This window comes from Talpa europaea (assembly GCF_964194135.1).
Source record: "Talpa europaea genome assembly, chromosome: 1".
Classification (NCBI taxonomy): domain Eukaryota; kingdom Metazoa; phylum Chordata; class Mammalia; order Eulipotyphla; family Talpidae; genus Talpa; species Talpa europaea.
Genome location: NC_140073.1, coordinates 138,761,019 through 138,776,118, shown reverse-complemented (window position 1 = coordinate 138,776,118; position 15,100 = coordinate 138,761,019). Strand labels below are relative to the sequence as shown.

The window sequence follows — 15,100 nt, the reverse complement described above, 5'->3', positions numbered from 1 at the left end:
GTCTTATTAAAATAATATCAAATTTCACATTGTTTGGTTTATAGAACGATGTTCTCCTTTCCTGGAAGCCATTCCCTCACTGGGTGGCTACTGATTAACTAGAATTGCTCATTTCTACTAAGTGAATTATGTCCTTCTGATATAATTTAAGTGATATTGGAGAATGTGAAAGGGACTGTATTGAGATATCATTTCAAAGACTAATAACATTCTTCCAAAATTTAAGTGATTTCATTTTCGTGTTTTTGCATTGTTGGGTCTTGTCTGTGGGGGCACTTAATTTCATTCTTGAATGTAGATTTTCAAGTAGGTAAATTTGTGAATTTAACTATTTTCAGATTATATATTATATATATATTAAATTTATATGCTGATCCATGTGATTTTTATTTTAGAAGACAATTTAGCTCATTAAAATTAACATTTCAAACTTATTGGGGACACTTTTAATTATATTCTGACATCCTGATATAGCTGTTTTTGTTCCACACATATTAACAATTCTGTGAACTACAGTTTACACAACTTCATATACACATCCAACAGAAGATTAGTTTCATTGTAAGCTAAAAATCATGAAATAGGAAATTACTTTTGCTCCTGAAAATGAAAACTGGAATTTATTTTTCCCCTTAAGAACACTTAAGAATATGTATATATCAATATATATCAAAATATACACACTTAAATAGATCATATATATCTAAATATACATATCTATAAATATAGATATCAATATCTAGATATAGATAATAATATATACATGAGCACTGTTTTTCAAATAAGCACTTAAACTGGAAGCAAGCAAAACATAAATTACATTTCTTGTGATATAGGCAATGCTTTCTTAATTTCCTTAATGTTATAAAAAAATTTCCCTTGTCTAGCCTAATATGATAGTGAAGCAAAAGTGTATTACAGAGTGAGTAGGTATGGCGGAAGAGAAGAAAGGGAAAATGTTGAAAATTTTAAGGGATTTACTCAGGTCTTTTTAAAATTTTTTTATTTTTAAATTATTTTTTAAAAATGAAGTGCCATTGTTTTACATCTTTGTTTTCTCACAAGAGATTTCCCCCCTCAGTTATTGTCATCATCATTTCTCCACCTCTGCTCCGCAGATCTTAAACTGAGACTTTTCCTTGCTGTTGCCACTCAGAGGATGTAAACTTGATTTGAGAACATTGAACCATTTGTCATGTTAACAATTCCAAAGCAATGAAATTGATGCATACAGACAACAGTCGTAACTTTTTGTTAGATATTTTTCTCTGCATTTCCCCCCCATCATCATGTTAAGCATCGGTGAGCTTCAGAATTCTCATTTCACTACTTTTATGGAATTGTCTAGTGATTCCAATTTGGCATTTGGTAGAAAATGTTCAAGAATGCCACTTCCAAGCCTCTATGTAAGCTCTGTTGTCATTTACATGCAGTCTACAAAGTAAATTTGGTTGATTCTGCCTGCTCAAGTATGTCCCTTTGTTGTTAAGTAATCTGTGCATGGCACTGCATCAAGTATGTTATATAAGCAATTATGAGGACACATGAAGTTTTACAGTCATAAATTAAAACTTACGTAGTTTTCTAGATTGGTTTTTAATAGACCCTTCCTGGAAAGTGTCAACTTAGTGAATAATGTATCATCAGTGAGTCTTGTTCTGATTATGCATCTAGTAGACCATCTTCAGGGAATTGTCATGTTTATGATAAAGTACTTGCCAAAACAACAATTGATGAAGAAAGTGTTTTGAGGAAACAACATAAATTAATGCTTCTTAATAACCATACATATACGATTTATGATAAACTGTAAACTATAGCTTGCCATCCAAAGCCTGAATTTTTCCTATGAAGATTTAATATTTTAATTAAGATAATTAGTTTGTCTACTCTTTTGTTAACCACGTTTATGTACTTACACCTGTGTGCTATTTTTATATCAAGTGTCTAACTCTCAGATGGCAAATGGTTTAATTAAAATTTTTGAAAATATTAAAAATTGAGATCTCAATACAAATATGTAAATAAGCAGAAATGAATTGTTTTCGTTGAATTTAGTAGCTTTAATTAAGTGCTGTGTCATTATGGAAAGATGGCACAAGAAATGGCATCATGTTATTTTATTATGGGCTCTCTATAGCTACTTTGGCAAATTTTGGCGCACACACACCATATTTACACATTGACAGTAACCTGCCAGAGCAGTTTCTTTAAGCCCAGGGTAAATGACCATCACTATGTTTTCGCATCATGCAGTGTCCATGATTGTGTTTCCCATTGTGCTTCCCTAAGGCACTGAACTTTCCAAATACCAGCTTTAAGAAAAGTCTGGTGTGTGCAAGTGGGGATTAAGTTGTCAATTCAGACTCGAAGATTAAACATAAATAAGTGTGAGCTTCTAAATTCTCAGTTTAGAAGTTGGTGTATACATACCAAACAATTTGAACATCCAGAAGGATAGATGGTATACATGTTTGATTTATTTATTACCCCATTAACTCCATGGAAGCAAAGACAATGTCTATTTTATAAACTCTGAAATCCATTAAGTCTACCTCAATGCCAGGATATGTGAGATATTCATTGTTTATCAGATAAATGAATGATTGAATCCAAGCAAGAATGTAAATGGTGTATTTACTAACATGGGGAAAAAATTTGTAGAATTTTACTTTAGAAACGAATTTGAACTGAAAAAATTAAATACAAACAGCTGTAAAATTCAACTGTGCAGCTTTTTATGAAATTGACATAAAAGAACATGGAATGCTAAGTAAAGCAATTTTTGTAGCAGTATCCCTTTAACAAGTATTGTTATCTTTGAATGAAAGTGATGTTTGCTACATTGCAGGCCTGTATGAATTTCAATGACAGTGGAGCATGCGTTACACAGTGTCCCCAAACTTTTGTCTACAACCCAACCACTTTTCAATTGGAACATAACTTCAATGCAAAGTACACATACGGTGCCTTCTGTGTTAAGAAATGCCCACGTAAGTAACAAAAGAAGAATAACCTTATTAAACGGAGCATGGTTTAAAAAGAAAGGAATTTCATGTAAATTCATTTTAGTTTGAAATGTGTAACAGTATTGTGAATTCCTTTGTATATGGATATTATCGCTGCCTTGTCACAAACATTAAAATTCAAAAAATTAAAATTACGAAGTCTCAGTAAGGATGTGGCATGTTTGTGGTGAGAGTTCAGTGTCATTGTCTTCTAAGCTCATTATTTCACTACACTGAAACATTTTTGAAAATTGCGCAGTTTCTCAGAAAAGTACTTAGGTAACAGCAAACTGTATAATCAATAAGATTTGCTTCCAATGACAATGAAATTTTTGCTAAAATTATTTCTCATTACTTATTTATAGTAGAATATCTAGTGTTAATATTTAAATATCAAAGCTAGTTTTAAACAAGAGCAATAAATGTACAGGGAATGCTAAGGGGATCTTACCAAATTGATTACTCTCCCAGAGATTGAAAGTTAAGATTCCATAGATTCCATACCAGAGAGGGGAGGGGAGCACAAGGAGGCTGGGTTTCCAGTGGGCTAGAATGGAAGACTATATTGGTGACAGGTGTGATGTGGTAACACACCTCTGAAATGGTGTGATCCTATACCTCTGAGTGATATACAGAACTGTAAACCATTGCAACCTCAATTTAAAAAAAAAAAAATTAAACCAAAAGAAAAAAGTGACCAGCCTAACTTTCAACATGCAGTAAAATACACATCTTGTTATTTGCTTGAGCAGTTTCTTTGCTTGGAGTACCCAATGGGACAATTCAATATCTTGCAAAGATTGAAAAAGAGATGTATTTGTCCACAGTCATTTAAAGGAAGAAGTGTTTACAATTTGCAACATGCAGATTGTATGATTTTGTCTACTTTCTGCATATGATAGAGTAGTAAATATAAGGAATGTGGGGTTAGAACTGGCTATGGGTCCTGACTTTGCCCTCTTATTAGTCAGATGATTGTTACTGGGCTGTTTAGTTGTCTACTTTTTCCTCTTTAAGATATGAATGTCAGTAGTCATCTCTCTTCTTTATCCCATGGTTATTAAAAGAATGACATGGACAGGGAATAAGGACCAGAGGGATAGATATAAAACCAAGTCCTTGAAAACAGTAACTCTCATCATTTTTATATTGATTAAAAGAATAATTATTTTGATTATATACATATTTGTATATTATATGTATAAATATATAAATACATGTGTGTGTTTGCATATTTATTTACTTATTTAAAGATACTATATCTCTGAATTGGTATTTTAAATTCACAGCTATGCTAACTCTAGGATAGTAGAGGCTTTTCTGTCTTCAACACTTTCATATCACAACTTAGGTTTTTGATGTAATATCCTCTTATCTAAAGTTATGTATCTTATCATCTGCGGACACTTGCAGAACAGAAAGTATTGTAGCTTGGGGTTAGATGATGAACATTTCCTTTTCTTAAATGAATATCCTCCTACTCTACCATCTTTATTTTTTAAAGATTGATTATTTATACAAGAACTGGGATATAGACCAGATGCATGGGAGGGTGAGAGGATTCACCAGAGACAGAGCAGGAAACAGAACAGGCAGACTGACTAAATACACTGCTGAGGGGAGCAGCGGGCGAGACAGGAGAGGTCTGTCGCGCCATGTGGGATCCTCTCTGGCCAGCAGGGATCAAACCGGCACTGCAGAGGCTGTGGACAGCTTCACAGTGCTGCACTCAACCGCCTGCACCACCAGGGGAGGCCCTAATTTACTCTTTAGAGTGGCTCATCAGACTCTGAACTAAGTTGCAGTAAGTAGATGAACACTGAGATTGTGACTTACCTGTCAAGTTAATTTCAATTTGGTAATTCACAATCTTCCTTTTCTGGATTAGTTTAGGGCTATCAAATTATGCACTAATTTAAAACATTTCCATATTTGTTAAGTAATATTCAGACTTTTTTTGAACTATGCTTATTAGACATGGTATAAACTATAGCTATCTTGAAGAAATAAAGATCTTTAGCTTCTACACAATTGTCTATGATCCCTAATCCAGAATTCTGAAATTCAAAAACTCCAAACAACAAATATTCTTTGAAAGTAATTTGACTGTAAAACCTGAATATAACAAGAGAATATTTAAAGTCTTTATGACTTTATTTTACATAAATTGCTTTTAAAGTGTGGAAGTATTTAAATAAGGGACATACCTAAAGACTTTCCAGAAAAGATAGTTACTTACCATATGGTATATTTCTCTTTTGCAAGGCCTCAGAGACAGATCTTAGGTTGTTGAGGAATATTCTCAGAATCAACGTCTGGGAGGAAAGTAGAGAATTGGACTATGATGTAACCTCAAGAAAGTGCCAATTTGTTATCTATTTCCTCTGGTGGATGTTAACTTGGAATGTAAAGATCATCACACTTTGCCCAGTCCCATGAATTAATGTATCTCCCTTCACCTCAGTGTCCATTCAGTCCCCCATTTCCAGTTTTTTTTCTCCTGGAAAAAGCTATACTGTTCATGAGTCCATATATACTCTAAGCTCAGGCCCCTTGCACACAAAGTGAATAATCAATTGCACTACCCAGAAATGTGCATATCGTTAGGATTTAAACTTACACCCCTGAGTGAGGTTGCAGGGCATCTACATATATTTTAAACTTGCATCTATAAATCAAGCTTATTTAGGTCATCACTGGCCATTGCCATAAGTGCCCTCCCTTGTTCCTTAGGCAGCAATAGGTATAAGCTGTGTGAGAGATGCCAGCATAAAGGTAGATGACATGGGGATATGAACCACTTCTCTGTGCACTTTGCTTGTGCCTCTGTTCCTGCTTCTATCCATTTCCAAAACGTACCACTTTAATATTATAATGGATTGCTATTGGACCTAACCAATTTTATGATGCCTGGTTCTAACAAAATGTTGTTCTTGATGGGCAAATCTGGCTCAAGGTCAGACAATAGATAACATGTGGTAAGGTCCTATATCTCTGCTAGGATCCAGAAATGTGTCAGAGCTGTCTGTTAAATGCTGCAGATGGTATGACTTAGCTATGGAATCTTAGATATCTCTGATATGATCTTTCATTCAGGACTGACTATAATTCCAAGAGTATATTTTTCCCATCACAGATACTTCTAATTTCATAGAGCCTCTTGGGTTTTATAACCCAAGTACCAGGTTTGCTGTACCCCAACTTGAGACTTGTGTCATATCCTTTCCTGCTCTGGGGTCCTTCAAGCCAGAAAATTTTCATATCATTGAATATTGGGCCAGAAACAGTATTCCCAGATATGGAAAGCTGCTGTCTCCAAAACTCAAAGTAACTTAGCAGATACCATGCTTTACTTTTATTATGGAAGATTCTAAATGCAATAATATGTTCTTTATTGGGAAAGGAAATGTCCTAGATTATTTCAGATGGACTCTTAAATATTTTACCAACATATCATTTTACCAACATATCATAGATGATATTTCTGGTTTATTTAGTATAACATTGCTAAAGTCTTAATTTTTCCTGTAAAACCATGGGACAGTTCTGTGGCACGCTGTTGAAAGACAAAACATTTTTTTTTTTTGAGCTGTTGATTTTTTTTCTAAAGATTTATTTTATTTATACAAGAACCAGGGTACAGGCCAGATGTGCGGGAGGGTGAGAGGATTCACCAGAGACCGAGCGGGGAACAGAATAGGTAGAATGACCAAAATATACTGCTGAGGGGAGCAGCGGGTGAGATAGGAAAGGTCTGCCATGCTGTGTGGGTTGCTCTGCGGCTAGTGGGGATTGAACCGGCACTGCAGAGGCTGTGGACAGCTTCACAGCGCTGCGCTCAACCACCTGTGCCACCAGGGAGGCCCCAGAACACATTTTAAACATTTCCTCCTAGATTTGAAGTGCACTCTCTCGATCCTTGGCAGTTAACTTCAGCTTCATTTGTGCTTCATGTAACTTGAAGCATTTTTAGACTTCAAACTTGCATCATGACATGAAATGAAGTGGAACTATTGAAAAACACAAACTAAATGTCATGTAGCTTCCTGAGTCTATAAAAGAATTCACTCTGTCTTGGGGGCAATTCAGGATGTGGAGTAGTAGTCAAGCAAATATGAGTTGTTAACACATGCTGCCCTTGGATCTGAATGTGAATGTGTGAAAATGATGTATCGGGTTGAGATATTTAGACAAATAATTATTTTAGATAAAGATATATTTATACTATCGGTGCTGGTATTCATTTTCAGATGCTTAAATATCTCATTTTAAACTTACTTGCTGAACACAACATTGTTGCTAATTTTACCTTTTTTTATCAGATAACTTTGTGGTTGATTCCAGTTCTTGTGTGCGTGCCTGCCCTAGTTCAAAAATGGAAGTAGAAGAAAATGGGATTAAAATGTGTAAACCTTGCACTGACATTTGCCCAAAAGGTGAGTTTTAACTAGGATTATTTTGGCAGGGGTCCATACCAAGGTATTTCATTCACTTTTAACTGGGTTGACTAAATTAGCCTCTCAGCACACACAACTACTACAAACAAATCTGCCCATAAATTTGGAAAGTTCCCCACAGTATCAACTGTCTTAATAGTGAATATTACTGGTTTTTCAATGGTGTATACCAAACTGATGCAAATAAAACTCAGAATTAACTTTGATAGAAAGTCTTAAAGTATTTTATTCTATATGTAGTCAATCTTAGAAATTAGATGCTAAACAAGGGTTCACTTGATCACAATAGCATGAAGGCAAATATTAGTTGCTAGTACTCTATGCATGATGACATGAAATGTGTGAAAAGGGGGTGCAAGGAGACATGCAACATAACTTACTTTCCAGGTATTAAAAATTATTTTGAGCAATAACATATATGAAATGATAAGTAAGTTTACAACAGGGGTTAAATAAATGTTGCATATAATTCATGTTACAGAATTTAGTGAGAATGACCTTTCTTTCAGCTGTCATGCTAAAAATCCTCAATAGAATGAAACTGAAATTAATCAGAATAAAAGAATGATATACTTTTCTGAATATTTAGTCTCCCAATGTATCAAAAGGCAAACTCCAGGCTTACTTTTATATATACACCCCCACCTTTCTCTTTTATGTGTGTGTTTTTTTTAAGTAGTCTTCATAAAGCACAAGTAATACTCATTTAAGTATAAATATTTAAATGTCTTCATTCCATTTATAACTCACATTAGTATTCTCTTTAACATTTATCCTTAATTAGATTAGTGTTTTCATAACCACAGGCTGTAGACCAAAAAAAGGCTATGATATTATTTTACTAAAATGACCAACAGTTAACAAATATTAAAAATAATACTATAGAATAGTTTAGAAAAGTGGTGATTTTATTTAATAAGAGGAAGTATTGATTGATGAAAAAGTTTAATTATATATATATATACACATTGTGTGTATATGCTGAGTCTTGATATAAAATATAATTCTCACAATGAGTAATGGTCACTAGACTATCATAATGCAAGGGAAATTTTATAAAGCAGGCCTGTTAGCAAATGTTGAATGAATTACTGATTATTTTATTTGTTAGAAAGCAATTGATTTCTTAATTTTTTTTATATTTATTTATTTATGCATACAAGAGCTGGGGTACAAGCCAGAGATGCGGGGAGTGAAATGACTCACCAGGGACAGAGTGGGAAGAGAACAGGCAGACTGACTGAAACATACTGCTGAGGGGAGCAGCAGATGAGACAGGAGAGGTCTGCTGCGCCATGTGGGTTGCTCCCTGGTCGGCTGGGGATAGAACTCATGCTGCCAAGGCTGCAGATTGCTTCATAGTGCACTGCTTTCACCCTTATGCCACCAGGGAGGACCCAGCAATTGATTTCTTATGATAAATATTTTTTATTTTATAGTAAAAATTATTGTTATTTTATAAAGAAAATGCAATGACTTATGGACTTTAAAAAAATACTTCTTGACTCCATGGCTATGAATCTTGTTTCTACAGCTTGTGATGGCATTGGCACAGGATCACTGATGTCAGCTCAGACGGTGGATTCCAGTAACATTGACAAATTCATAAACTGCACCAAAATCAATGGAAATTTGATCTTCCTTGTCACTGGTATTCATGGGTCAGTATTAAATTTTTGTAGAAAATTATTTTATAACATTTAGAGAGAGTTTAAAAGATTCTTTTTAAAAAATTATTGAAGTAACATTGCATTATAACATTATATAAGTTTCAGGTATACAAAATTATAAAACTGTCTCTATATACATTTAGATGACCATTGAAAGTCCAATTCAATTTTTCTTTATACACTTAAGTCTTAAGCTTTGTGTGTTTGATTCCTTTAACCCAGAAAAATCTGACCTACATTAATGCTCTTCTCAAAAATCAAATGCCAGAATTCAACAGGCCATGATAGTTAATCAAAATTTGACTATACATTCAGATTGTTTGGTTACTACTTGGATTTGCAAATATAAATTTGTATATAAGCTAAAATGTAAGTACATCTTCATCAAATTCACAAATTTCAATAGGCTTATCATATTTTCAGTTATGTTTAGGAAAACAGTCAATGAGTGAAATGGGGAATTTCTTTCAAAGTTCTAATGAATTAGACCAAGACAACCTACATTCCTTTAAAAATGTATCTGAAATAATAGATCAGTAAGTCAAAACTCTGTTGAGCTTTCAGAAATTCTCTTTGCCCTGATGTATTATTTTCTTTTCTTAAGTTGGGAAGTTAGTACTATTGTAAGAGATCTATTAAATTAATTCATTTTGACAATAAAAATTGTACCATTCTCTAGGCTCTTTCATTACAGAACCACCTGCTGATTTTAACTGGGAAATCGACCACATTTGAGTTCTTTCAGCATCAATAAAAATGTCAATATTTTTACTTTATATTTTATCTATTTGTCTATATCACTACTTAATTTCTAAATATTAGTGCTACAGGCTACACTTGAAGAATATCACTCACATATTTCAATTCAAAATTTTACTCTAAACATATATCACATCTTTTCTAGAAGTAATTTACCACCTTTATGAATAAATATGCAGAAATAGGAACAGCAAAAGAAATAAAACAAAGTGTTTCTTTTCATTGAAATTAATTACTTTATCTTATATATAAAGCATTTCTTTACTTTAAAATGTAGCCTGTCATATTGGCCTATATCATATACTGTAATAATGTGTATTCACATCATATCTGCCCCAGTGATATTGGCCCAAAGAGTTGAAAACTAAATAAGGGCCAAATTATTTTCATGGCAATATTTTCTTTATATTAAATTTTGCTTAATTCTGAATGTTATTAATTGCCCTTAATCATAGCATATAAACATAACATATTTGGCTATTAACATTATAATTAATACTATTGTGTCTAATGCATAATTTTAAATATTTAAAATATTTAAATATTTTCCAGGATAAATATATATATTTATATTAATATATACATTTATATATATACATACATTATATATAAATAAACATATATACATGATATATATATATACGTGATATTCTTCTAATTTCTTGTTTATGACAGCAGGAAACATATGTTCTGAAATCTTTCCCTTTCATTTTAAGAAAGTAATATTATAAAGTTAATCAGTGGGGCTAGTATTCATATATATAATATTTGTGTGTATACATGGAGAAAGAGATTTTAAAAGTGAATAATGCAGATTATTATAAACAGAAAATGTCCAGCACATTAAAGAAACATTTTACCTAGCTTTATACCCAATACCTTCAAATTTCTACTAACTAGTTTTTAACAGTTATATGGGTTGATTAAAACTGAGGTAATTCTTTAGGCTAAAAAAAGGCAAATTTTGTAATTAAATGAGGTTTTTTTCCCAAAAACAAGTTTTTGCAAAAAGCAAATATACTTGTCAACTTGTCAGTTAACGACTTAACATATCAATGCACTCAAGAAAGCTAAATGGCATGTTCCATTTATAGCATAATAACACCATTGCCAGAAATAGACAAGGCAGACTTATTTCCTTATTTAGAATGGGAACCACAGGCAAAACTCAATGTTTAGGGTTATTCATAGCAATATTCCCCTTTGGTGTCTTGTCAGATTTGAGACTTTTTTGTGTGTCTGTTTTGAGTAACACAGTGTTCACCAAATCAGTGTGTCCATGATGTACCACAAGGAGTCAATGACAAGAAAGGACTTAGATGATAAACTGCAGTGATAGGTGATGGGAAAGAGATGATAGGTTTACTGAAACAATAAATGATTTCAGTGAAATTGTGAAAATGTCTTTTTATCCTGAACTTTATTTTGAATCATCAAAGATAAAGACAGGGTGGGATCATGTTCTTTGACATGACTCTGAATTTAGCTAGAATGTTGTCTATTTAAAGGATCATATTTTCAGGTGGTTGTAGGATGAAATTCCCTAGTGGTACTTTGATGTTGGTAAGTGAGATTCTGTTAACATATTTTTGGAGATCAAAAATCTGTAAAATAAAGTATGTAAAATATCTTTGATTCATTGGTCTTCAGGTGAACAGTTAAGAATTCATTTTATTCCTGGAAACATGGATAAAGATTTGAAATGATCACATGTGTAATTGTCCTGAATTTTGAGTGTTTGTCAATTAAATCAGAATATTTGATTATATGACCAGAGTTGTTCTGTATACTGCTTGTCGAGAAGAATAAATGTTGAAAGCTTATAATTGTAGAGCTGCTATTTCTTCTGAATAAAAAAATACCATTATGTTAAAACACAATATCTACAAAAAACTTTCCCAATGGTAAACTTAATTTTTTTTAATTTTGTACTCAACAGAAGCATATTCATTTTATATATATTCAATTATAAACTGAATAAATTTGCAAGAAGATTTAATTTAGGCTTTCACTTTTGAGGAATATTCAAATCACAGTGAGGAAAGTCTTAATTATATGTGAGTTACAGAGAAATTCATTTGTAGTGTTTCTTCAGCTTCATCAATATCCAGTTATTTGAGTCTTCTGTAATACTTTGTTCAACAAGTAGTATTTTGTGTGGCTCACACTTCTTTGTTTGAAATAGTAATTTAATCAATTAAGTGTTATTATTTTAAGATATGGGGTGGTTTACAATATAGAAGATTACTGCTGATAAAGCAGGTTGAGAAAGTCAGTACAAGATAGTGCCAAAGTTCAAAATTATTGCAACTAGTTGAGTCTTTTCAAAGTTCTAAGTTTAGCATGAATAAATGCCAGTGGATTTAGACTCAGATCTCCATATGGAAGCAGTTGGCCTATTTGTCAGTCAGTGAATTGTGGAGCACATTGATTGGTAGCCCCATTAGGACACATTCAAGTGTTAATTCCCCACATGAAAAAGCTGGTACTCAAAGATCGCTAAAGCAACAGATGTCCAAATATAAGTAAGACTCTATTGATTGCTATAGATGGATACATGCTTCTTACAATTCTAAATTTATGGTTCTCGTAATGTTTGGTGTTTCCTAGAAGTGGCCAATGAATAGTTTAGTTTTTCCTAAAAGGTTTATATTAATATGAGGACTCTGCTTTCCCAGGATAGCACAGAATGTCTTTTGAAGTAATAAAATATAAATACTGTGTATTCCTTAAAAAACTAAATTGTGGCTAGAGATAATGAGAAATGTTTGGTATGATGTTTATGCTTGACTCAGTATTCAAATATGTAATTTATTTTGCATGGTTAATATGTTTTTACATGAAACATATTTTCCTAAGATTAAAACCTCTGAAAAAAATCATTAAATATTTAACTTTAATGATATTTTATATTCACTTTTTAATTATTTATTTTTTTAAATTTATTAACTTTTTATAAAGACTATATGCCAATAGTATAATAGTACTAATAATACAAACTAATAGTACAAACTAATAGTACAAATAGTAAAAACTACATCTATACTTTAAAAGATATTTTTTAAAGACCTCAAATTTGCAACACCTTTTGAGTATTATTAAATTTGTTGTAAATTTTATTTTCAAACATTAGTATGATTCATATATATGGAAGCAAATAGTTCCTGTGTTATAAAAATGGATATAAATAAACCAGGTCAGAACAAGATTGCTCTAAATAATCTATATAAAGTGTCACTTTCATATGACATTCTGAATATAATGAAAATTGACTAGTAGATAAATGTGAAGATGCAGCAAAAAATGACTTTCTGTATGTTCCTTTTTATACTTCTTGTGAAATTACAGGTGCTATTAGCAATTTAGAAAGCTTTGAAGTGCCCAGAAGACAATTTTTCTCATCATAGCAAAATTTATTAGCAGATTATTTTTCCCAATTAAGAATAAAGTATTAAAACCAAAATAAAATGTTCATAAATGGACATGCTATATTTGGGGATTATTTTGCAATCGCCAAACAGGATCATTCCTATAGATCTGAAACAGCCTTCAATGAAGAGCACATATTCTCTGTCACCAAAAATTTCCTTAGTGTACCTTTTACTCCACTTCTATATCTAGTATAGAAAATTTAAGACAAGTCACTTTAAAATGTTTTTGCGAATTAAATTGCATTTTGAATGGAACGACCATTGCCATATATCTCATATTTTCTCTGCTTTATTTTGGCTGTTTCTCTTCTGGATTTTCTAGGGATCCTTACAATGCAATTGAAGCCATAGACCCAGAGAAACTGAATGTCTTTCGGACAGTCAGAGAGATAACAGGTAACTTTTAGAAGTCTGATTTAATTGGGATCAACATGGATTTCAGTGTTTTCTTGAAAGTATAACATAATTTTGAAATCAGCAAATCATTTTCAAAGCAAATTCCAGTTTTAAAAAAGTATGTCATTTAATTTCTGTGATTGAATTTTTAATTGAGGTAGCATAATTTTACAACACAGTATATAACATAGAGCTCTAGTTTCACACCTTTTCAGATATCTCACTGCACTACACCCACACTCCTTATTTGTGCCCATTTTGAAAGCCAGTGAAATAAAAAAAAATACCTTAATTTTTTTAAAAAAAATTATTTATTTATACATGAACCAGGGTATAGGCCAGATGTGCAGGAGGGTGAGAGGATTCACCAGAAACGGAGCGGGGAACAGAATAGGCAGACTGATGAAATACACTGCTGAGAAGAGCAGCAGGCTAGCCAGCAGAGGTCTGCCACGCCATGTGGGTATCTCCGCAGCCAGCAGGGATTGAACTGGCACTGCAGAGGGTGCAGAGAGCTTCACAGCGCTGCGCTCAACCACCTGTGCCACCAGTGAGGCCCTACCTTAAAATTTGATGTTACTGGTTTTTTGGAATTGTGAAGTTTTCCTTGAATACATGTTTTTCTATTTACTTTTTTTACAAAAACTACTATTGAGCATGGGTAACATTTAACAGTCATTTAGCATATATTTAGTGATATATTTGATATTTAGTGATATATTTGATATTTAGTGATCTTTGATAGTATATCTATGTTTGATTCAAATCTGTGATATGCCATCAAAGAATATAAAAGCAAATGAAGATGATTGATTATTTACATGTCTTGGGATAGGAGATGAATTTCTTAGATGGATGCATAGATAGATAGATAGATAGATACATACATACATACATACATACATACATACATAGGCAAATATAGACAGACAGACAAGTAGGTAACTCATGTCATAAATATAAGGATTAAGTGGTATAGGATTTCAGAGAAATTGAAATAATTTTTGATCCTATTTAATTATTTTTGCTTTCAAAAGAATAATTCAGATTAAGAATCATCTAAATCTTTGACATAACACAATGATAATCTGAAATTTTTTTCCTGGTCTTATATTTTATAGGTTTCTTAAATATACAATCATGGCCCCCAAACATGACTGATTTCAGGGTTTTTTCTAACCTGGTGACCATTGGCGGAAGAGTGCTCTATAGGTAGGTATATATAATCAAGGTTTCAGCTCTTCAGATTTCAAGAATAACATCATATGTACATTATGTCAAAACTGTCTCAGTGATTTACTTATTCTGGAAACACTGGATTTCCTCTTCTAATTCCAAAGGTAAACTCCAAGAAAAATATCCCTGATTGTGCTATAAAG

The 15,100-nt window shown here is 32.5% G+C and overlaps 1 protein-coding gene across 2 annotated transcripts in view; it reads left to right on the top strand.

Moving 5' to 3' along the window:
• Positions 1-15,100, top strand: part of ERBB4 (erb-b2 receptor tyrosine kinase 4) — a gene marked incomplete at both ends in the record, with an annotated part of 956,569 nt that overhangs the window by 681,527 nt on the left and 259,942 nt on the right. For both annotated transcript variants that reach the window (XM_084249633.1, XM_084249632.1), the window contains 5 exons: positions 2,852-2,993; positions 7,331-7,444; positions 9,000-9,126; positions 13,648-13,721; positions 14,843-14,933. In XM_084249633.1, the coding sequence (XP_084105759.1) occupies positions 2,852-2,993; positions 7,331-7,444; positions 9,000-9,126; positions 13,648-13,721; positions 14,843-14,933 (548 nt within the window). The remainder of the gene's footprint in view (positions 1-2,851; positions 2,994-7,330; positions 7,445-8,999; positions 9,127-13,647; positions 13,722-14,842; positions 14,934-15,100) is intronic.